The 25,955-nt window shown below is 36.7% G+C and overlaps 1 protein-coding gene across 1 annotated transcript in view; it reads left to right on the top strand.

Annotated features, from left to right (window-relative positions):
• The window catches only part of LOC131078258 (uncharacterized), a 58,700-nt gene extending 33,161 nt beyond the window's left edge, over positions 1-25,539 (top strand). Inside the window, exons 2-5 of the mRNA XM_058015924.2 lie at positions 6,300-6,417; positions 6,536-6,641; positions 24,179-24,322; positions 24,812-25,539. Coding sequence (XP_057871907.2) covers positions 6,300-6,417; positions 6,536-6,641; positions 24,179-24,322; positions 24,812-25,177 — 734 coding nt within the window. The 3' untranslated portion in view covers positions 25,178-25,539. The remainder of the gene's footprint in view (positions 1-6,299; positions 6,418-6,535; positions 6,642-24,178; positions 24,323-24,811) is intronic.
• Positions 25,540-25,955: the final 416 nt, after the last annotated feature.

Raw genomic sequence — 25,955 nt, 5'->3', positions numbered from 1 at the left:
ACCAAATTTTGACATTTTTGATTTTTGATCCTAGGCATCTCTAATGATTTGTTTTCGCCTTGTGAAGTGTTAAAATGTGTAAAATCATGTTATTTTGGCCTGTAGGAGCAAAATCGCTCCTGTCCCTCAGTGAAGGACGGGAGCTCGTTTTCAAATATTTTACTATTCCTGCAGGGTCAAGATGAATTACGAATTGGAAGTGATGGAGAAAGGCGAGATCTTTCCATTGAATATAAATTGAAGATTTTCATGAACACAGAAATGCCTCCAGGGGAAAAATCGCTCCTGTCCCTCAGTGAAGGACCGGAGCTTAAAATCAAATATTGCTTTGTCCTTGCAGGATTTTAACGTCTTGACGATGTGAAAAGGTCCAAAGAGGTGCATTTTATCAAATGAATATAACTTGAAGTGCTGTCGGGGAGATCACATGGATAACCAAGTCCGGCTTGAGTGAGGTCCTGATCCTGAAATTTGGCTAAGTCTGGAATGTCCTGACCCTGAAATTTGACTAAGTCTGGAAACTGAAAAAACCTCCAAAAACTAGATTTTGCAATATAACTCTTGGAGGTCTGAAACCGCTCTCAAACATCTTGAAAGTATATATGGAATATAACTTAAAGTATAAGAAAGAAGAAACATAGAAGGAAATGTCACTTATACTTATTGTCCTGATTGAGAGTGCGAAAAGTCAAATTTCGCTCGTGTCCTTCTCCAAGGGTCCAGAGCGAAAAGCGCTCCTGTCCCTCTCCAAGGGACCAAGGCGAATCGCTCGTGTCCCTCACCAAGGGACCAGAGCGAAAATGCTTAGTTGAGCCATTCCTGACCTTGTTTGGACGAATCGAGACATCAAAGGCATGGTGAAGGACGAAATGAGCATGATAGAGCATCCAGACTTGATCAAAAACAACGAAATGATGAAGTTTTTGCCTAGAGGGTCAAATTCGCTCCTGTCCCTCGCTGAAGGACCAGAGCGAAATTCTTCACAAGGTACGATCTCGGCAAAGACCAAGCAAGTTTTATGTTTGAAGGCAAGAAAGAGGGCAAGTTGAACCTATTGAAGATAAATTGAAGATTGCCAAACATCAACAAGCGACCCAAATGTCCTAGTTCGCTCCTGTCCCTCAGGAAGGGACCAGAGCGATTTTTGTTATAAATGATTTTCTTGCTAAGTTTCAATCGATCCCAAGGCATGAATGAATGGAAGGACGCATTACGAACCCGTTGAATATAAATTTGGAAGCTAGCAAAGTGAAATGAAGACCACAAGAGCAAGTTCGCTCCTGTCCCTCTCCAAGGGACCAGAGCGATATTTCCATTAAGGCATAGATTTCAAGAGACAAGCAAGTATCAAGCTACCACAAGGATCGACAGGACGACATTACACGCGTTGAAGATAATTCTAAGTTGAAATAAACAAGAACAAGCTCACAATGATGAATTTCGCTCCTGTCCCTCTCCAAGGGACCAGAGCGATATTGGATATATTGGCCAATTCATGCGAAATTTACGTGAGGTCAAGGTTTTGCAAGATCATAGAGGGTCCATGGCTTGATTAAAAGGTGATGCACGAAGATTTCGAACGTAAAATGATCATCAAGTTGAACATAGAGGCTATATCGCTCCTGTCCCTCTCCAAGGGACCAGGGCGATTTGTATGGGATCCTTCATTTTCCTTCAAACTCATGCCAAGTCAAGGTTTTTCGAGATCACACAAGGTATAAGGTGTCTTTTGAAGATGATATGCAAGAGTTTTGAACGTCAAAGTGTTACCAATTTGTGCAAGGAACTCATATCGCTCCTGTCCTTTGGACAAGGACCAGGGCGATATTCTTCTAAACACCAAAACGCCTCGTTGAATTCAAGTGAAATGAAAGTGGAATGGAGGAATAACATTGTTTGTCCCTCACAATGAAAATTGGAGTTCGAAGATGTAAGATCAAGGAGATAGCATGAAGATCGCTCCTGTCCCTCTCCAAGGGACCAGGGCGATATCATATCTAAAGGACATTCATTTGCAAGAACAAGTCAATCAAGCTTGAAGGACCTAGCGAAAATGACAAAATCAACGTGGAGATCAAGACTTTGAACGTTAAAAGTGCAAGTATCGAGACAAGGTTGATGGATCGCTCCTGTCCCTCAATCAGGGACCAGGGCGATGAGGTACGCAATTTTCATCTTCAAAATTTGGCGCTCAAACACATTTCTTTAAATTTATTTTAAATGCTAAAATCGATGGATTGAAAATTTAATTAAAAATGGCATTTAAAATTTGCGCTTGATATTTATTAATTATTTTTGCCTTTATAAAAATCGAATTTGACAATTTAAATAATAAAGGCATTTAATAATTAATTATTAGTTTAATAAAAAAATCAAAAGGAGTGCTTGGTTTGTAAGGGTCGGCCTTTTATTTTAAATTTGTCTTGTTTACCAAAGTCGGCCTAAAGGTGACTAAGAGGTGAGCGCTATAAAGGGAGGGTGAAAATTGTTATTTTCACATCATTATTTGTCATTTCTTACATGCGATCTTGAGGAAGACAAAGGAAAGTGCGAAGTTGTATTCAAGGAGCGAATTTCATTTCAAGTTAGAAGGCGCTAGTAACTTCCAAGGTGGTGCGAATCTATATTGGGCGAACTTGCCAAGGTGTTAGAGGATCAAGTCAAGGACATATCAAAGGTGGCGAAGTTGATATTTTGAAGAAGGAGATCACGTTGAAGACCATCTTATTTCAAATTTTGCCTAGGCAAATTCCTCATTTTGCATTTTAGAGTTAAGCTCTTAAGTGAGGTATGGCAAGATCTCTTGTTTTAATTTCGAATTTTGATCGTCATAGCCTTAAATTTTGAATTTTTGAAATTTTGAATTTCAATAAGTTCAATCTTTTTTAGGAAATGATTAATAAAGGACTTATCATTAAATTTCCTAAAATTTAATCTCTAATCTATGCTATTCATTGCAAAATCATGTTACTAATTTTGAAATGTTGTGTAGGCATCAAATGGAGATCTCATCAAGGAAAATCAAGCCGCATCAAGGACGGTCTTCGCCGGGACGATCAAGTAAGGACATGGGCAACCTCTTTCAATCCAACTTTCCAAGGCGAGGTACATCATCATCTTGCAAATCAAGGACAAAAGGAGTTAGAACAAGAGTTAATTAAAGCAAGCCTCTCAACGACATCAAATTGAATATCTAGCAAGCTACAAGTGTCAGATGAGGTGGCATCCTAGTCATCACGTCTCCAATCAGTGAGGTCCCTCTCAGCATGTCCAGATTCAATGTACTTAACTCATGGAAGGTGGCACAAACTCCGATGTACCTACCCCGGCTATCCATTGGTCGATTTTTCTAGAAGGGACATGTGTCCAAGCAATACAATTATTTCATTGGTCAAGCATTAAATGTTATGTAATGGTTGTAACAAACCCTAATTAGGGTTTTCATTGTAAAATCTTGGCCATTGATCTTGAATTGATCTAAGCCATCAAATTGTATTGTGGGCACTATATAAGCCCAAACATTTCATTTGTAAAGGATGATTAGAGAGAGTTAGAAGATAGTTGGAATAGTTAGAAGATAGAAATAGAATAGCAATTAGAGTAGAATAGGAGGACAAGGCAAGAAATTGTTGCCATTGATTCTAAACAAACTCCATTTTCATTGAAGTAATGGTGAAATATGTCGTTTTCTTGCAATTTGCATGGTTTCTTGTTGAGTCTTCAATCTTAGATGGTAGATGATTAGATGAATGAAGGAAATGTGATTGATTGATGGTGGAATTCGTATATCCATACTACTAGCAGTTTGTTGATTGCAGACTTGCCTTGTGTAGTCAACTGGAATAGTTCAACTTAAGCTCAATTTCAATTTGTTGCCTCTTCATTGATATGCATCAACTTGGATGGTATCTATGCCTGCGGTGATGATTTGAACATCATAAAGCTCCCTTAGAAGATTGCACTAGCCTTGTGTAGATGTTCCATTGATGTCAAAACAAGACCTAGTTAGAGTTTCATCAAAAATCAAGTCATTGCTCCTACATTCTTAGTATTAGGATTAGATCCTCTCTTCGCCCTTATCCTTTTTTCATTCTTTTTTCCAAATCTAAATTAGTAAGAGCCTGTGTCCAGCAAAGCAGATCGGAAGTTCAATCATCATATGTAAGTCCCCTTGTGATTCCAGCAAATCACATCATACCACTGGAGCTTGTCCACACGTAGAGACCCTACCAAAAGAACCTTGGAGTCTTCCTAACTGATCCTTTATGCGAATCTTCAGCAGTTAGAGACTATTTTCTCAAGAGAGAATAAGATGCCTTTAGGTATTTTATTCTGTGTATGATGGTGTACAAAATACACGTCAACAGGCATGGAGATGAACAAAATGTTCAAGCTCTGAAAAAGGGTTTTTGTCATTCTGAGAATTTGAAGAAAATACAACTTTATGGCCATGTGAAGTCCTAAAACATCTTTTAGCTGCCACTAAAGCCTCAGTTGCTGTTGGGTACAATGAAATGAGAGATACCCTTCTCACTCCTAAAAATATGTAGTGGACAGATTCTTCTAATAACAACCAAAAAATTCTGATGGCATTAGCCACTTTATGCCTTAATTGCCTTCCAAAAATGTCCTTCAGTTGAGAGAACTTTTCAGAATGAGTTTTATTTTGCCTCATTTACATTCTTGACTCCAGGGAGTCTTAATGAATCTTGGGCTACAGGGGAATTTGGCTTGTTTTTCATACTGACTGAGCTCAGAATTGAGTCTCAGCGAGTCTGGGCCAAATTCTCTCTCTCTCTCTCTCTCTCTCTCTCCCTCTCTGTGTGTGTGTGTGTGTCTCTATCTGTCTCTCTCTCTCTCTCTCATATATTATCATATTCCATTTTACCTTTAAAGTTTTAATTTGCAAAGCTTTCCATTTTTTATCCATGTTCCACATGAACTGTTATTCCTCCACTCTACTTGATATGATCATTCTACCAGGTATTCAATTAACTGATTAAGTGTCACCATTGAAATGGAATAAGTTTCATTTTGTTTTGTTTATGTACTTGATTTGGGGAGTCTGGTCTACCAGCCAACAAGTCTTGTTTTCATGCTACCTGAGCTCAGAATTGAGTCTCAGTTTAAGCTACTAGCCAACTTGTCTTGTTTTCTTGCTGATCGAGTTGAGAATTGAGTCTCAGTGAGTCGGAGCCAAACTTTGTTACTTTCATAATATCATATTTCACCTTTTCCATAAGAGTGTTTGGATAAATAGCAGATTACAGGGATAAGAATTGAAATGGCATGGTATTCATATACTGACCTTAAAGTGTAATGAATAAGTTTTCAAAATAAATTGTTTCCACTGAAGTAGAAGTCTCCATGTCTGGAACTTTCATCATCTGCTCTCTTTGCTTTAACGCACAGACATGATTTGTTAGATTGGATAATGACCTATTCTTTAAACATGGTGAGGGCTAACCATTGGTGAAGATTAATTCTGAGGTGTCTCTTCTCTCAAATCCACCCTGGATGTGCACTTAATCTTGTCAATTGAGGTAGGATAGGAACCATGCTATTCAGTATTATACATTTATGTCATTTGGGGGTTTGGCTTGGGACTTTGCTATGCAAGCTCCATTGATTTAATGCTTAAGCATCTTCCCAAGATGCTAGTCTGGTCTGTTATATATTTGTCTTCTGCCTAGAAACTATCTGGTTTTTCTCTTCGTCTCTTTGTGAGTCTTTAAAGTATTTTGTTAGAGATAGAGAAAGTGTATTACTGTTAAATACTATCTAGATTTACATTTTTGAATTTTTTATGACTAGTTTTTGAGAAATGCATGTAATATTACTTCAGGGAACAAAGAATTACATGAGCTAACAAGAGGGTTACAAAGATAGTCCCCCCTAAGAAGAGTAAAGGGGGGATCGGAGTCTGTTGCCCATAAGGCCGTTATTCCATATATCAAAGAAGTGCTTGAGTTTAGCCTTGAAAAGTAGACCAAGTTCTGCTTGGAAAACCTCAACGGGAAGAACCCCCACAAATGGATATAAACTTGCACATTGACTACTACTTGAATCAAATATTAATCAACTATATTGTGTGCCATAAAAATTTGCAGCTGTCCTTGGTCTGAGAGTCCATGAAGTTCCAAGATTTATGTCTGCATTCTAGTTCAAGGCAAGGATAGTAATGATTTTCATTGTATTAATAATCGATGGTTCATTATTTGCAAAATGATGATGTTTTCATTTTTTTTGAAATTCTTATTCTTGATATCTTAGTAATCTTTTGCTTTATCTATATGCAGAGAACACTTCGGAGAAAACCATAGGCAGTTCAGTTCATGATAATAAGGGCAGACCTCATAATAAGAAAAAGTACAGGAAAAACAGGAACAATGCCAAGACCATTGGCAACATTAACAGGTGCTTGAATTCTTTTTACAAAAGTCTCTTCTTTGTGCAATTCTATACTATTGATTATAGTATTGTGTAGTTAATAATTTAAAATAACTTGATAAGTCAATTGATGGTGGTTTAACAGGTTTGTTATTGACACGTGTCGGCAGCTAAAAGAGCCAAAGTCCTATCTTGTTTGGGAAGCAATTAGGAAACTTGGTGTTTCTGTTGTAAAAGATTTTGTAGAGGAGGTAACACATTTCTGAGTTGAATTCCACTTTTGCAAGATCTCTTTTGCCTGACTGTATGATCAGTGCATCGTGCATGTTGATTAAACTTTGGTTATTAGTATTTTCTATTTTCTATAGACAAGACACAGCTTTTCACATTTTTTTTGATCTTTATCAGTCAATGTTTGAGTGCTTTATTTATATTGGGTGGGAATACATATCAACAAAACTACCTCTACTTTTGTTGATATGTATGCACCCTGCAGAAGTGAGAGAATGAGGGAAAAATTTACTTTCTCCAAAGAAAAATTATTTGTCTTTTGCAACAAATACATATTTTTTTTTCTTTTGTCTGATTCCAGCTCTCACACATGGACGTTTTGTTTCTTGCTCTGCGAACTAGCCAATGTCAAATGTGTTTTAGTAAGAATATTCATACAGAGTAAAACAAAATGAGAATACTTTTAAAAGGTATAATGTTCTGCTGTTACAAAAGTGCATCCACCTCAATATACACATATCTCTTTGGATTTTTTAATTTTTAATTTTGGATGTTGTGATGCCGGCTAGCATGCTTGAGGAATGTTTTGTGATAGATGATGGAGGAAGTACACTAAACTATCATTAAGGAGAACACCTTCAAGCTTCTAATCTCAACTATTCAATTCAATTGCTCTTACCTGGGGGTGATTTGGTGCTTGTTTATTATGAAGAAGGCCAAGGTGGATTTCACGTGAATTTAGTTGGGTGGATTTAACATGGGATAGTATTGGAGTTAATTCTACTCGTGAATCTGTCCAAAGTTGTATTCCCAGTATTTTTGGTAATGGGATTGCTTTTCCTCCAATTTTTTTTTTTTTTTTTTTGATCGGTAAGAGGCCGAAGCCGAAAATTTTATTAATCATTATTAAAGTTTACATCACTCCACTCGTGCGGGCGCTGGTAGGAAAGAGTGGAGGCGAGAAAACCTCCGGCCTTGCCCAAGACCATAGTCCAGAAAATTTCTACAACTATTACATATATGAACAGATTTTTGAAAATTATAATAGCACCCCGGGCTAAGGGTGATCAGGTGGGAAGATATTTTCTTCCCTTACACGCCCCTATTAACATATTACAATTATCACTGTTCTCCTTGTGCCTTGTCTTGAGTTTGAGCTTTGATTACATGTTGTTTATAGCCTTTTTAGCACAGCTGTCTTCCTTTCTTTTGTTAAAGATGGCCTTGCTCCTCTTGCATGGTTAGTTTTCAAATCACTTGCCAAGATTGTTAGTAACATTTAATTTCCTATTTCAAATATTATAATTTATTTTCCATTTTAGGATTATTCCTTAGCCATTTATCCGATTGGAACTGCCATTCCAAGATTTAAACAGAGATATGTAAAAAAAAATTATAAACAGAGTGTTTTGATTTCCTTCTTTGATGTTTCTAACCTCATTTATCTATAAGTAGAAAGTAGTAGATATGACATAATCATAAACAAAGTTCTTAGATAATTCCCTTTTTGAACAATGGTCATCCAAAGTTATGAATCACCTGTTTACTTCCTTTTGTTTTTGTATCAGCATGCTATCCCTGATAATGGATGATATCCAGGATACAATAACAAAAGGGGATAAAGGGGATTTTGTCCTGCATGTATCTGTGTCGAGCTGACTTAGCCATGTAAAATTTATACTAAGAGGGTAATAGAAATGGATGAGTTTCATGGCAAAATTTATCTTAAATTCTCACCCAGAGTATTCTTCATGCAAGCAACTTATTACCCGTAGTCTGTAGAATGTCAGATAATCTTTCATTAATAGATAGCCCAACAACAAGTATCATACGAGTATATTTTAACAACTGGCAGGACTAATAGACGCTACAATTGATTTTCTTAGTTCATATAGGTCTACGCATATAGAAATTGAAGGCCTTCATTGCCGTTTTTTTTAACAGATCCCTCATTGATTATGTATCCACCAATACAAATATATACCTATATATGAGTATATCCTATTGCTTATAATCATATATATGAGTATATATTCATATTTATGAATATCAAAATAGAGTAAGAATATATCAGCCAATCCTAAATATATGTAGAAATATATGAACAAGAACAATCAATAGTAACTAAAATGACAGGTCCAAGCTGCTCTTATGAAGTGTATATAAGTAAAACCATAAAATTAACAGTTAATTCATACTATTTAATTTCATTTAAACTAGCTATGTTTATCCTTAACATATGGCGAGATTATTATCTAACATTAACATTAAGATATGGCGAGATTATTAAAATTAACAGTCTGTATTTGATCATAAGCTAACATTGTTCTTCTTAATATAATAATAAGCTAGAGGACCAAACTATGCCGAATATATGGTGACAAGGAAGGAACAAAAATGTCACATCTTCTAACCAGGAACCGTAGCCTCCTTATTTCGAGCTTGAAGAAGGGGTCACCTCTTCTCCCTCATCCAGTTTCAAGCCCTCTTCCTTTAGGAAGTCCTCGAACCAAGTGGTCTTTGGTGGGTTTCTCACATGAAATAAGTGAAGCAGGAAATTAACATTCCTATTTACTGCAGCAGTCCTCTCCTTGGTAAATGCTTCCTCATCCATAGTGATAATGGGGTATCTTGGCACCAGTCTGTTGTTTCTTATAAAAACATCATAGTCTCTTGGCCTTGGTATGGTTCAATCATTTTCAATATTGACAAGAACCCTCTCTATATCGCCCAAGATCGAGGCTATGAAGACCTCCTTGCATAGAGTGCCTGTGTCATCTCTTTTTCTTGATTAACAGGTGTTTATATCCCTCCTTAGTTTCATACTTACCCTTCTTGGATCTTGCCCACATCAGTTTATCTTTTTCAAAATTTAATGCAGGGTTTCTTGAGGCTAGGATCCGTGCTAAGAGGGATCTCTCCTGGTCTGGTAGGTCTAAATTATTCAGTGATTTCCATCTCCATTGTTTGAGGCCTTCAATGCAGTATTCTTCCACAGTCTCTTACATTATCTCCCCATTGCTCTTCAAGGATGGGTATAATTTTGTTGAAGTTATGAAGTCTGTTGATGGTAGTTTGAGCCCCCCAGGAGTCTCTCCAGAATAGGGCATCCTCCCCATTGCCTAAATTCCATGTTAGCTTGTCCGTTATGATATCTCTACAATCAATCATAAAGTTCCAAAATCTGGATCCTTTATGTGAATGGGCTGTCCTAAAGATGCTTGTGGGATCCGGGTTATGAAGGTATTTTTTATAAAGGATCCTTGCCCATTTGAGGTTAGGGTTATTATACATTCTCCATGCAAGCTTTGCTCCCAGAGCCTTGCTTTGATTTTTTAGATCTTTGATACCTAAACCCCCAAGGTCTTTAGGCATGCATATCTTTTCCCATGCTACCAATGGTAGTCTGAATTTATCTTCAGAACCTTGCTAGAAGAATGTCCTGATATGTTTTGTAATTTCCTTTCTTTTGGTTGAGGGTAGATCCATTCATGAGAGTTGGTATATTGGCATCGCTGAGAGAACTGACTTAATCATGGTGGCCTTTCCAGCAGAGGATAACCATTTCCCTTTCCAAGAGGAGATCCTGTTTGTAATTTTGGAGACCACTTGATCCCATAATTTGGATGATCTAATCCTTTTGTCTAAGGGAAGTCCTAAGTATTTACATGGTAATTCCCCTATATTGTATTTAAGAATGTTTATGATTTTCCTTTGGAGTTCTTTATTTGTATTGAAAAAGATAATGTTGGATTTCAAGTGTTGATTTCCTGTCTAGAAATCATAGTATAGTTGTCTAAGATTTTTTTAAGTGTTTTTGCTTCTATTGTATTGCTCTGTCCAAGCAACATGGTGTCGTCAACAAATTGTTGATGGGTAATTGGTTCCATGTCTGATGTAATTTTAATACCCTTCAACTGTTGTGTTTCTCTTTCCATATTGATCATCCTTCCCAATGATTCTGCCATGATGATAAAAAGAAAGGGGGAAAGGGGATCCCCCTGTCTGAGTCCTTTTGAGATTTCAAAAAAACCTTCTGAGGCCCCATTGACTAAGATTGATACTCTAGGTGTTGCTATGCATTCATAAACCAGATTGATCCATTGCTTATTGAACCCGAATGATTCAAGACATTTGCATAGAAAGTGCCAGTCTACTTTATCATATGCCTTTTTAATATCTAATTTTATCATCATGCTCAGTTCCTTATTATTTTGTACTGAATGGATTGCTTCTTGAGCAATGATTATTCCATCACAAATAGATCTACCTGGCACAAAACCAGTCTGTTTCTCACTAATGATTATGGGGAGGAGTTTGTGAAGTCTATTTGCAATTGTTTTTGTGAGTAATTTATAGAGGGTATTGCATAATGCTATTGGTCGGAATCCTCAAAACAGTCCACTATTTCCTTTTTTGAAATCTAAGCTATGAATGTGTTATTTAGTTTTTTTAGAATCTTTCCTGAATTTCTCATCCCCTCTAGTGCTTCTGTAATTTCTTTCCCCATGAAGTTCCAACATTTTTGAAAAAAGTGTGTTGGGAAACCATTAGGGCCAGGAGCCTTATCCGGTCCCATTTCGAATAAAGCTGTTTCTACTTCTTCCATGGATAGTTTTTTATTAAGCATCAGGTTGTGTTTCTTAGAGATTAATTTGGGAATGTATTTTAAGAATTCACTCTCTTTTGTCCACCTAGAACCCTCTTTATTATTAAGGATATTTTCAAAATACTCTACTGCTTCCCTTGCTATACTATCAGGGTCCTCACTGAAGTCTCCTGAATTTAATTTTATTCTATTGATTCTATTTATAGCTCTTCGTTGTTTTGTGTTGTTGTGGAAGAAGCTTGTATTTCTATCCCTAGCTTCCAACCAATGTTCCCTGGATTTTTGTTTCCAATATATTTCTTCTCTTGCAAGGATTTTCTCATATTGGGCCAAATTGGTTTTTTCCTTTTGATAAAGCATGTTATCCACCCCATGCTTAATTACCTCTTCATTAGTTCTTTCCATTTCTATCTCAATTTCCTTGTTTTGTGTGAAGATGTTTCCAAAGTGCATTTTGTTCCATATTGTTAATTGCTGCTTTGTCTTTTTTAATTTGGTAACTACTTTGAAAGTTTTGGAGCCTATAACTTCTGTTTCATTCCACCATTGTTCTATTAGTTGTATTAGATTTTCATCCCTTAGCCACATTATTTTAAAGTGAAAGGGGGTTTTGGTTGGCTTTAGTTCCTCTGATATGGTCAATTGGACCGGGAAATGGTCTGATCTTGAGAACGGGAGAATTGAGGACTCATAAGATTGTGTGAGATTCCCACATAGGAAGAATCTGTCTAGTTTTTCTGTAATGTTGTAGAAACCTTGTCTTCTATTATTCCAAGTAAAAGCTTCATTTTTTGTCTTGAATTCCATCAAGTTACACTTATGTGTCCATTCTTTGAAGTCTTGACTTGTTTGGAAATTTTTTTTATTACCCCCCCATTTTTCCTTGGGATCTAAGATGGCATTGAAATACCCACCTATTATGTATGTTTGATCCATGTCACTTGAAAAGAATTCCTCAATTTCATTCCACACTTGTCTTTTTGCTTGTGTTTGGATAGGTCCATAGACATTAATTATAATAAATTTTAAGTTGCTTTTAATGCTTATAGCCCAGCCGCACATCGAGTTTGGGCTTTTGCTAATTAGTTTAAAGGATATTAGCCTAGGATCCCATATGATGGCCAATCCTCCTGAGGCTCCACAAGCAGTTTGCCCTTCTATTTCTCTGATACCTAATTTTTTGTTGAACTTTGTCTTCTCAATGTTATTTAATTTAGTTTCTTGTATTAAGAATATTTCTCGATTGAATTTAGCTATGCAACGTTTAAAGATACGTTGCTTGTTAGGGGCATTTAGGCCCCTAACATTCCAAGTAAGGAGTTTCATAACTCCATGGGAAGGTCCTTCCCCTTCCCTGCCTCAAAAAGGTTTGTGATTTTAATCTGGCCAGCAGTGCATCTTGCTTTGATTAATAATTCCGCTACAACTTGTCTTTTCCTCCAATTTTATTCCTAGTGTGTGTTGCTTTTTTCTTGAAATTATCTAGTGGGCTCAACTTGTCTTCTTACACACTGCTTTATTTGAAAAAACATAACTATTGCCACTTAGGTTGTTTTTGAAAATTTGATTGGATCTTCTAATCGTTCATTTCAATGAAACTTGTTGAGTACTCCTTGCCAATTTGGAAAACATAGAACTGAAAACTTATTATCAGTGCCTATTTGATGTTGTTCACCATGATGAATTTTTGTCGACCGTGAACCATAACAACACTTGATCATTCCTTAGGGTTTGGACAAAAACTGCAGTACAAATGTCACCTTGAATCTCCTAATCCAATTGAATGCCAAACCTATTGATTTCTTTGATGCGATGAAAAACCCTAAACCATCATGATTAGATGGAACTTGTAAAATGATTATTACATTGCAGTATTTGTGCTTTGGAGAGGCTGAAACCCTTGACAAAGTTGACTGATATAGCCTGAAAAGCACTCTTCCATGGACACTATTGCATGCTTTTTGGCCTGTTTTTTATTTTCATTTCTGACTGAAAATATGGCAGAGATCAGGGCTCACTGTATTAAGGTGAAAACACTCTTTTTGTGTCATGTATTAAGTGCTAAAAGTTGTCATCCAACTCGAGTGCCACTTCCTAGTGGCATCAAAATGCACCAAAGAGTCTTAAAGTTTGGCTTGGGTCAAGGAAAAACATGTTTTATTTGTGTTTTCCAACTTAACCTTTGTCTGCGTACTATTTCTTAACTGGTCTGCCACTTATTTGAACATTAGTGCACTTGGCTGACCTCCTTGGTTTAGGTGGAAATTTGTAACACACTTGGCCAGTTTTTTAAGACATGGGCATGCTTCTTGTTTGGCATAGCTACTTAGGAATGACGCCTAGGACTGATTTTATAATCACCCTTCAGCTTGTCAAAGTTTTGTAGCCCTTTGTCACCTACCATCTGCTAGGCACGCTTTCAGATTTGCTTTGCTGCCTAGAAATTGTGGAACTTTTCTATGGCACTTCCATCTTCAAATAGCACCCAACTTTTTTACCAATGTCCTTGACTTGGGTGTGAATCACTAACTGTTCTGCCACCTGTTGGTTGCCATGTCATAATGATTTTACCACTTCTTTGATGTCAGAGTTTGGAAATGGTTTTGCCAACACAAGATATCTGTAATGTCCCCATTTTTGGAGAGAAGTTAATTAATTAATTTAATTAATTAAGTTGTCCAAATTATTGATATATTTTATCGTTAGCTTGATTAATTATTTTAATTAATAATATTAAGTTAATTATTTATAAAGTTGTCAAATAAATTAAAATCCAAAGATGACTTTATATTTAATTAATTTAATAAAGTGACAATTTAAATATTGTTTCATAAAGTCACTTCTAGAAGCTTCTGGATGTTGGGGTTAAAAAGTATTTAAGGAGATCAAGATAAAGCTTCAAAGTAGATATGGATTTTGGATTTGATGAACTGTCTGATGCTTTTGCATTAGTTGAATCTCTGAGGACGCAAACCTTCAGCAAATTGATAGAAGGGCTGGACGAAACCCTAATTCTTCTTCTTTGGAGTGGATTCGTGATGGAGTCTACATCAGCACCAAATTTGTGAGTCTTGCAGTTGAGAGGAAGATAATCCAGTCTTCCTATTTGAGCTTAATTTGTGGCCAAAGGCCAACTTGCTGAGGTACGATTTTGGAGGAGTCAAAGGGAGACAATTTGGGTGTGAAGTCTTCATTGGTTGCCATTTTGGAGCTGATTGTAAATGCCATTTGCTGAGTTCTTGTCCCAGTTATTTTCAGACCTCATATTTGTGAGGGTGTGCCACGGTTTTTGTTCATGGTAGCATTGATTTCATATCTAATTGGAGCGCTCCACTCCTAGGGCGCCATTGATAACTTAGAAGGGAATTCAAGGCACTGTTCTGCATTAGGGACATTGTCAGATTTCTGCAGCAGCTTCATGGTGGACGGCTTGTTGGTGATTACTTCAGCTTGAGGGATTTGACATCTTTACTTGCATCCACATATATTGAGGAGATAGGCGTTGTAGGGTGTGGAAAACATTTTCTGAGGACCTTATCAGGTCTGTCATAAGGGTCGATCAGACCTATCAGTTCTCACATTTTCCCTCATTTCTCTCTGCTGGACAATCAGAATTTTGTGGGCATTGGTGCATTGGTTTTGGGAATTAGAGACAATTATATTTATACCTCATTGGGAGCTGAAGACAGTCCATTTTAATTTATCCTGAACCTGCAACTCAAGGGCATAAGGCGGCCAGCTGCTAGTGGGGGCGATTTCATTCTTCGAGCCTCCAAAAATCTTCGGAAAATTCCTTAATGTTCACTGAGGGATACTCTCCAATTTAGCATCTTCAAATCAGGTTTTTGACCAATAATTGATAGCAATAATAATGGTTTTCTGAGTACTAGTGTTCAGACTTTATGGCAGCCATTAAATAGGGTTTTCATTTGTCAATCATCCATGAAGAAATAAGTTGCTTTGCTTCTCTAAAAGATTGAAATTGTATTCAGAATGCTATGACAGCATTATTCAATATTCAGTTGCTTATTCTGAAACACGCATGACAAGTGTTTGCTGTAATGTCCATTCCATACTAAGATGGATTTGAGGTATATTACTTCATGTTAGTTTTGTTGTATGTCTTCCTACATCAATTGCAATCAGAATATATTAGATTTTAGCGTGCCTGCAAATTGTTTGACAATATTCCTTTGGTTCAACTACACCTTTTCACACCTACACCAGCAAGGGATATTACAATATCACCCAAGTACTGTGTTTCTCTTTAGCTGCTACATACTTATCACTTATGTCTCTGCTACATTGAGTGCAGTTTAACTATGGCATAGCCATTCTAATTTGGCACTACTTCTTGACAACTTATAAGATTGAATTTCTTCTTTCAATGCTGGCATGCTTTCATAACCTCTTTGTCATCCTAGGTGGCACTAGGTGCCATTTCCCTGTGGCAGTGACACCTAGATTGTGTGCCAACCTAACACTTGTCCTTGCTGTTTTCTACTAGGTGGACATTCAGAAGGAAATTGGCACCTCTAGAACATTTGGTGAAGTTTCCTATAGGCATTGCCATTAAGAAATAGTGCCGACTTTTGACCAAGTTTGACAGCTTAAACATTGATGCACTTTCCTACCCTTCTTCATGCTTTGGCGGCAGAAACTTTTCCTTCTTTTCTCTTTGATCATGGCTGGTAAAACTGCTGCATCCATCCCAGCTTCATCTCTATCTTCTCCATTTTTTTCAAAGTTTTGAGCTTTGTTGAATTTGTTTGAAAGGACCAAGGACGAGACAACTTTGACAATTGAATTTGTTTGAAAGGACCAAGGACAAGACAACTTTGACAATCTTGACTGGAAGAGCAATAATTGACTTGTACTCAATGTGACATCGAGAATTTACTCATCATTTCACAAAAGGGGGCCTAGAAACAGAGTTTTCTAGGGTACCAACACCACCCCGAACTATTGGACATGTTGATTGTAAGTAGGGGTGTAGGGGTTCGGATTGCCTTAAGGCAACATCCGAACCCCTTTTAGGACCGGGTCCTACCCTAAAATAACGTGACCCCATCCTTATTCACCATGCCATGCATATAAGTAAATGACAATTTGCAAGTCATTTCAAAAAGTTTAATCATATCAAAAGGCGATTTAGCTCTGCTGTGCGAACTTAAGGAAAAGTGCGAACTTATTCAGCTTGGTGCGAAATTGTCCAAAGGGACATAGTAGATTTTGATGCAAGACATTGAAGCATACAAGGACAGATCTGATATGTGAAGATCAGATTCGAGCTAAGTATTGTACTTATATTTTAAAGGAGAATATATAATCTGACCTGTGGGTCTTTCATGCTGGGTTTTTCTTCTTTGGAGGTTTTCCCAGGGTATGCTTGTTTGTCTTCTGTTCTATTTTTGATTTATGTTGGTTTCCTAAAATAGTGCAAATCTGATTACAATCTAGAGCACAATTTAATCTATGTTGGTTTACTAAAATATTGCAAATCTAAATACAACCTAGGGCATAAACAATAAGATAAATCTGGTTAACATACCTAGGGTTTAAAATAACATGGTATCAGAGCTCTAGGTGTCACTAACTTCTGATTTTAGCAAATCGACTGTTGCATATAGTTGTTGTTTGTGTTCAGATTAAAGATGTCAGGTTTGAAGGCTGAAGATAGGCTTGAGGGAGCCATTGATTTTGTTGCTTGGAAAGTTCGTATTCTATTGATCCTTGAAGAAAATGACCTACTGAAATTTGTAGAAGAAGAAAGACTGTCTCCTCCAGAAGATGCTGAAGAGCTGAAACTGTTCAAGAAAGATTCCCTCAAGGCTAGAAGGATCATAATTGAGTCCGTCAAGAACCATCTTGTCACTGTCATATCAAAGTTCACATTTGCCAGAGAAATGATCAAACACTTGGAAAGGATCTATGAAGTCAACAATCTCAGCAGGGCTCTTGCCCTAAGACAACAACTTCTTCATGTGAAAATGAAAGAAGAAGACTCAATCATAGCCTACTTCATGAAGATCAATGAACTAAAGGACAAGCTAAGCACTCTTGATTGCCAAATCTTAGATAAAGACCTTGTTATGATTGCATTAAATGGTCTACCAGATGAATGGGAACCATTCATTTGTAGCATTGGTGGAAGAGCCGATCGTCCCAACTTTGAGTGTCTTCAATCTGATTGCATCGAAGAGGAATCTCGAATTGAGGTAAGAGGAAAATTCAAGAACTCTCTCAAAGATAATCATGTTCTCTTATCTAAATCTAGGAAAGGTGGTCATTGGAAGAAAGAAAAGAGAAGCAAAGATTTTAGATCCTCCTCCTATGATCCAAGGAAAAAGTCAAGAGATTCCTCTCACATTCGTTGCTTCAGATGTGATAAGTATGGTTACTATGCCAGAGATTGTCAAAATGACCCAAAGGAAAGGGAAGCTAACTTAAATGAAGTTGCCGAACAAAGTGAAGACTACCTTCGTATCTCTGCTCTTTCCAGCAATGTTCCTACGGACAACAATACGTGGATACTTGATAGTGGTGCCTCCAGACACATCTCAGGATTTCGTGAGCATCTCTCAGATCTGATTGAAAAAGATACCAATCTTCATGTAGTAATCGGTGATGATGCTCGATACTCGGTAAAAGGTTCTGGTACTACCTCTTTAAAACTAGATTCTGGTATTTCCTTACAACTCTGTGATATTCTATTTGTACTTGGTATTAAAAGAAATCTTATTTCCATTTCTGCTTTGGAAGATAAGGGTTTGCAAATAGCATTTTCTGAAGGGAAAGTACTCACTTGGTCTAAGAAATCTAACTTCAAATCTGCTCGTATTATTGGAAATAGATGTGATAGTTTATATAAGCTTGCAGCTAATCTAATTCAAGCTCTCATTCACGAGACCCCTGAATCATGCGAGCTATGGCATAGAAGATTGGGTCATCTTCACTTTCAAGCTCTTCCCACTCTCGGTAAAATGGTCAAAGGTATGCCTAATCTCAGTTTATCTCATGATGATGCTTGTAAAAGTTGTGCAATGGGTAAGAATGTAAAGAATCCCTTTCATAAAAGCGATAGTAGGGCTAAAGAAAGGTTAGAGCTTATTCATTCAGATTTATGTGGTCCTATGTCAGTAGCATCTCCTAGCGGTTTCCTATATTATGTTATCCTCATAGATGATTTCTCTAGGAAAACATGGATCTATTTTCTTAAAACTAAAGAGTCTGAAGAAGTCCTAAACATATTTAAAGAATTCAAAGCCTTAGTTGAAAATACTACAGGAAATCGAATTAAATGTTTGAGGTCTGACAATGGAGGTGAATACACCTCAGGTAGTTTCTATGACTTTTGTGTTAAAAGCAGGAATTAAGAGGGAGTTCTGTGTTCCCTACAACCCTCAGCAAAATGGAGTTGCTGAAAGAAAGAACAGGACCATTGTTGAAGCTGCAAGAGCCATGATACATGATCAGGACTTGCAACCTTTCCTATGGGCAGAAGCATCCAAAACCGCAGTTTATATTCAGAATAGATGTCCTCATCAAGTCCTAAAGAATGTGACACCTGAAGAAGCCTTTTCAGGAATCAAACCAGACATCAGTCACCTAAGGATATTTGGAAGCCCTGTGTATGTTCATGTGCCTCAAGAAAAACGAACCAAGCTGGATCCATCTGGAAAGAAAGGCATCCTAGTAGGATACAACGAATCTTCCAAAGCCTTCAGAATCTACATTTCAGGTCAAAGGTATGTTGAGGTAAGTAGAGATGTAACTTTTGAAGAAAATATTGCTTTCAAAAGATCTAAAGGTTCATTATCTAACAATAATGATATGGTGATTGAAAATCAAGATTCAATAGTTGATGCTAACCCTGAGATACATGAGGAGTCTACTGATCTTCCGGATCAGGAAGTTCAGAATGACCCAACAGAACCCATGAACTCTACCGATATACCTCAGGATATTGTGGTCTGCAAGAAGAGACCACTTTGGGTTAGAAACACGATTCAAGATGCTGAATAATTTGTTGCTCCCAAAGGAACCTTTAGAGATAGCAAGAGATTCCAAAATCACGCCAACTACATTTCTGTGATGTGTAATATCATTGAGTCTGAACCTCACAATGTCAAAGAAGCCATGTCCCATCATGCTTGGAAATTAGCCATGGATGAAGAGTATGGGTCTATCATCAAGAATGATGTCTGGGACATTATACCCAGACCCAAAGGTAAGTCTGTTGTTTCCTTTAAATGGTTGTTTAAAATTAAACATAATGCTGATGGTAGTATTGAAAAATATAAAGCTAGGTTTGTAGCTCGTGGTTTTTCTCAAAAGGAAGGAATAGATTATGAAGAAACCTTTGCCCCTATTGCTAGATATATCTCTATTAGGTCTATAATAGCTATTGCTGCAGCCAAAGGTTGGGAGCTGCATCAAATGGACGTTAAGACAACCTTCCTTAATGGTGTCATTGAGGAGGAAGTCTATATTGAGCAACCAGAAGGTTATGTAATCCATAAAAGAGATTCTCATGTTTGCAGGTTGAAGAAAGCTTTATATGGGCTCAAACAGGCTCCTCGTGCTTGGTATGAAAGAATTGATAAATACTTACTAAGTTTAGGGTTTTCCAAGAATGATGCTGATGCTAACATTTACTTGAAAATTTATAATGATGAGATGCTTATTTTAGTTTTGTATGTAGATGATTTATTTCTCACGGGTGAAAATAAATTAATCATAAGATGTAAAAAGGAATTAGCCTCAGAATTTGAAATGAAGGATTTAGGTCTAATGCACTACTTCCTAGGGTTAGAAGTATGGCAAAGAGCTAATGAAATCTTTCTAAGTCAGGGAAAATACACTATTGACATTTTGAAAAGATTTAGAATGATAGATTGTAAACCTATGCGTACTCCTATGGAATCTAACTTAAAGAAGTTAAGTGTTTCTGCAGCTAACTCGGATTTTGCAGATCCTTCTGAGTATAGGCAGTTGATTGGCTCCCTGATGTACCTAGTCAATACTAGGCCAGATATTTGTTATGCTGTGAATGCTCACAGTCAGTTCATGAGCTCACCTAAACATGTTCACCTGGTTGCTGCCAAGCACATTCTAAGTTACCTATGTGGCACGATTGGTTATGGGCTGAAGTATTCACTTAATACCCCAATCCTCCTGAAAGGCTACTCAGACTCAGATTGGGCAGGAAGTGTCAAGGACAGGAAAAGCACTTCAGGCATCTGCTTCAACTTGGGCTCCGCAGTGATCTCTTGGGCATGCAGGAAGCAATCTTCGGTAGCATTAAGCACTGCAGAAGCTGAGTACATTGCCGCATCTGTTGCATCCAGAGAAGCAATGTGGCTTCGTAAGCTCCTTGTTGGATTATTTGGTCAAGTCAATGATCCTACCACCATTCATTGTGATAATCAAAGCTTTATAAAGATGTCAGTAAATCCTGTATTTCATGATCGGTCCAAACATGTGGAAACACACTATCATTACATTCGGGATATGGTGCAGAGAGGCGCCATTCATCTAAAGTACATTAGCACAGATGAACAGATTGCTGACATCCTCACCAAACCCTTATCCAGAGTGAAGTTCGAGTACTTCAGAGATAGACTTGGTGTCATGGAAAACGGAACCCTGATTGAGAGGGAGCTTCAATCTCAGTGACTATTGGTAGCACTTTGAATCATTCTTTGCTTGTGTGCTAGAATGAATTTCATCCAATCTATGCTTGTGTGCTAGATGGATTATTGTAATAATGTAAAGACCCACTGGTGTATTGCACTTTCTATGCATGTGTGCTAGAACCATCCTATGCTTGTGTGCTAGGTGGAAGATGTAATTCTATGCTTGTGTGCTAGATCCATTCTATGCTTGTGTGCTAGATGGAACTTAAAAGGTTCAGATTATGTATTCTTCTGCTCCCTAGTTAAGAGGGAGTGTTGATTGTAACTAGGGGTGTAGGGGTTCGGATTGCCTTAAGGCAACATCCAAACCCCTTTTAGGACAGGGTCCTACCCTAAAATAACGTGACCCCATCCTTATTCACCATGCCACGCTAAATAAATAAGGCAACATCCGAACCCCTTTTAGGACCGGGTCCTACCCTAAAATAACGTGACCCCATCCTTATTCACCATGCCACGCTAAATAAATTCCAAAATAACTTTAGCGCCAAAAATAATAAGGAGGCCGACTTACAAGGAGGCCGACTTAAAAGGAATAAAGATGCATATAAGTAAATGACAATTTGCAAGTCATTTCAAAAAGTTTAATCATATCAAAAGGCGATTTAGCTCTGCTGTGCGAACTTAAGGAAAAGTGCTAACTTATTCAGCTTGGTGCGAAATTGTCCAAAGGGACATAGTAGATTTTGATGCAAGACATTGAAGCATACAAGGACAGATCTGATATGTGAGGATCAGATTCGAGCTAAGTATTGTACTTATATTTTAAAGGAGAATATATAATCTGACCTGTGGGTCTTTCATGCTGGGTTTTTCCTCCTTGGAGGTTTTCCCAGGGTATGCTTGTTTGTCTTCTGTTCTATTTCTGATTTATGTTGGTTTCCTAAAATACTGCAAATCTGATTACAATCTAGAGCACAATTTAATCTATGTTGGTTTACTAAAATACTGCAAATCTGAATACAACCTAGGGCATAATCAATTAGATAAATCTGGTTAACATACCTAGGGTTTAAAATAACAGGACAGTGGTCACCATTTCATGATTTCTGACAAACCCTCAAATCCTGAATCTTCTCCAGCCACAGACTGGAATGAAAACCCCTCCGTTGACACAAAAGAATTCAGCTGGTCATACCAAATTCATTGAAACCAATGTACATTTTGCATTGGTCAAAATATACACCTTGAAGGCTCTCTTGAACCTAAGTTGCTGAATTGGAGTTCTGTTCTGTTAAGGGCCTTAAGGCTATGCGGGTATGGTAAGCTGGTATGGTGAATTTTTTGGAGGGGCTGGGTATGTTCTAGGCATGTCTATACAAAAAGAACCCACCTATATATACATATTTGGAGCCTAAAAAGGGAATTGAGTTCAGAATACCACATCCTGCTGTGCTAAACAAAAATATCATAACTATTTCAAATTTTACATACAAATATACCAATATCAATCTGTCAAACTTGAATGTCATGATAGATATTCATTGTTCATAAATATTATGAATAAATAACCTTTTTTATTTAATAAATAGGAAATATTATTTAATTTTTTTAGTAAATAAAAATTTGAAATTAAAAAAAGTAATTCATGAAAAAAATACAGTCAAAGCCAGCAGCATGAAATGATAAATATCTATCTCATGACTGTTTCTCGAAGCTGGTTCAAGCAGCAAGAGGGTGGAAATGTATTTCTATCAGATATGTTGACCAAGCAGCAAAGAGAGGATTTTGTTCGGAGACGTCAAAGCAGCAGAGGGTGGTGTTTCTTTGATGTTCTTTGCTCTTCCCCTAGCATTCACAGATCTTTCCTTGTTCCTACGGCTTAGCATTCACGTCTATTGTTTGTCTGCTACGTTTGAAGTTTTATATCTCAGCCTGATTTTGTGACAGCAAGAAGTGAAAACTAGAGCAGAACAACTTTCTCTTGCTAAACGACCTCTTTATTGTTGTCTCTTTTTGGCACCCTTAAGATGGTGTTTACAATAATCCTTGCCAAGTTTTATGCTTGATCAGGGAACTTCATAAATCTCTCACATAAATTAGTATATATACCTTCTATTTATCACAAAAAGACAATCAAAATAAGGCTGCATGAATATTTCTTGGTAATCAATTGCTCTAAGTAGTGATTATGGAGATGTTAGGATGCAGACAACATTTTTAATTATTACACAATAAAGCACCTTATCATATTGCATGAAATTGGATCGCAACACCGTACAGTAAAAGATTTCTTTGATTCTTAAGATGTGTTATGTTTCAAGGTAATGGAATTTGCTTTTCTATGGTGTAGAGTCATGTTCCCTTTTAAATCTGTTTTGAAACGCATATTTTAAATATTTGTTCCACCAAATTGGCTCTTCCAGATACACGTGTATATTCTAAGAATTTAAAAGATGCATGAAAACTGAAATTTTACAACGTGAACTTTTTGCCAAGGCATCAGCTTTTGTACGGAATGTTCCATACAGTGGTGGACCTCAGATATTGAAACCTTGTGTTATCTCTGTAAAATATGGAAAATAAAATGGTAAGTTATTGCTTAAAATAATAAAAATAATAAAAACTTGAGTTGACATGTACTAAACCTATTAACCATGATAGCAGCCTCTAAATAATATGTAGTGCCATATCATTCTTTTGACTTCAATAATACCAAGAATTACAGCGTCTAAATAATATTTAGTGCCATATTATTCTTTTGACTTCCTATAATACCAAAAAATACCGTTCTTTAACAGTAATTGTAGAAATATAAAAATTCTATTGGAAGAGGAATTTAAATAGATGAAAAACATGATGGTAAACTATTATTTAATAGTAGTTGTAGGAATATAATATATCTATTAGCTGAGGAATTGGAAAAGTTGAAACTATGATGTTGGTTCAATGTATTGTTCTTTATTTGAACTATGGATGTCTACCTGCCTTCTTTTAAGATACGAAGAACATGGCAACATTGGAAAACTTTTGCAATAGGATTGATCGATTTTGATAACCTTAGTTTTGATTCAGTCAGTGTTACTTTGTTCATCTTGAAAAAATATTCTTTTAGATTGTTGCATGGCTAAACTGATATCTCTTTATGGACCTCACAAGAACATTATCCTGCAGAAGTATGATCCATGAGCTCGTACAATTAATTTAAGGAGTAACAACAGGGCATTCTCATTGATCTTCTAAAAAAGTACAGTTCTTGACTTACAACCTTCCTTTTGTAACTGAAATCCATGAATATTTTTTTTTTCAGGTGATCGCTATTGAGTGTCGTGGAGGAGAAATGACAGCTGACGGTAAGCGTCGCCGCACACCTGGAGGTATCCTGTGGAATATCTTGAAATTGCAAGAGCCAGAAGCATATAAGGAAATAATGCTGAAAGGCAAGGACTTTGAGGTATGTTGGTAGATTTCTAAAGGAGAAAATTGAAAGTTATTGCAAATAGTGTGTTTTTAATTAAATCTACAGAAAGTTACTTTCCACGCTAGTCTGCCATTCTACAACAGAAACAAATTATAAGGGCAACCTTTCTGAAATGTTTTTTAATTGTTCAGTCCCTTAGCTCTTAGCTCTTACAAAGGCTTCTGGGGAGCCTTTGGCTTCTTGAAGGCAAGTTGTATCTGTACATTGCAAAAGGGAGAGTAGGCTTGAAATCAAATTATTCCTTATCGTACAAGTTGTATTTGTGGTTTTGGAGGCACAGTGTATTTGTAAATTGCAAAATGTAAAGTAGGCTTGATCACTTTTTCGGGATTCTGGGTCACCTGATTTGCTGGATACATTTTACATTGATTTTAGAGGATAGAAAGGTTTCGATGTATTTTCTAGATGAATGCCTTACAGTCAATTGACAATCATTTACGTGTTACTTTTCTTATGTTGCAGAAGGAACTTAGAAAAGAAAATAATAAGCGGTACGGTCCAGAAGCGGCCGGACAACAAAACAGCAAACGATATAGAATAGGTTCAGATAATCTGGGCAGAAATGGTGGAGCTCAAGTCACCGAGAGTATGCATAGGCATTTCTATGAACCATGCAAGGACACGCAGTCTGAGAATGGTCTGCAAGAAAAATCTTTGCAAGATCCTATGGTTAAGGCGTGGGTAGATGGCATAAGAACAGGTAACAAAACCTGTGGAAATCGCTGCAGGGATGACATTCGTCCACGGACCATACTTTCAGAGAAGGTGAAATTACCTGTCAAAGATAGGATCCGCGTACCTGTAGGTTATGATGATTTAGTTGATTAAACATAGTGAAGTTACGAAACTGGACAATGGGCATTTGGAGAGAGCTATATTATTATAGTTGCATACAGTAATGAGAATTTTTTTGAGGTGGCCCATGAAATAATTTTTGTGCCTCAACTGTTGTTGCCAATTGCTTTCCAATAATTTTTTTCAGCTTCTACTTCCTGGCATTTCAGGGAAATGCTGGAAGGCAAAGTGTGTGCTGATTTAAAGTACCTACTTTATTTACTCAAATGGGAAAGCACAATGTAAAACTAGGATAAATATCATATTAATTATGCCCAAGGTATCCCCTGTGAACTTAAAATTAATAGTTCAAATTTGAGAAGAAAGATGCAGGAGTATAGAATTCTCTACTCTTATATTAGTTTGCAAGGTCCAATGTGCAACACCGATAGGTTTGTGGGTATGTGGACAATATTTGTGTGGAATGTTGGAAGAAAAAAATTGAAATAATAATATTGTAAGACGATACAAAATGTAATATATAATTTTTGTGTGATAGTATAATAATAAGACCGTATTAATGATTATAAAATAATATAATAGTAAGATCATATTAATTATAATTTAACTGTTTTTTTTAATAAAAAAATTGGATTATTAGATAGTCATCTACTGTTGTGGATAAAAAATAAATAAATTAAATAACATTCATTGTCAATAATCAAACAATATAGGTAAGGACCTGAATTTTAGAATCTATGAAAGTTATTAATTTAAAAAATTAAAGAAAATTTAGTAATATTACTTTTTATCTGATCTGTTGCATTGATGT

The sequence above is a fragment of the Cryptomeria japonica genome, chromosome 7 (assembly GCF_030272615.1).
Source record: "Cryptomeria japonica chromosome 7, Sugi_1.0, whole genome shotgun sequence".
Lineage (NCBI taxonomy): Eukaryota > Viridiplantae > Streptophyta > Pinopsida > Cupressales > Cupressaceae > Cryptomeria > Cryptomeria japonica.
Note: the sequence above shows the minus strand (reverse complement) of the source record. Positions and strands in the feature narration are given on the sequence as shown.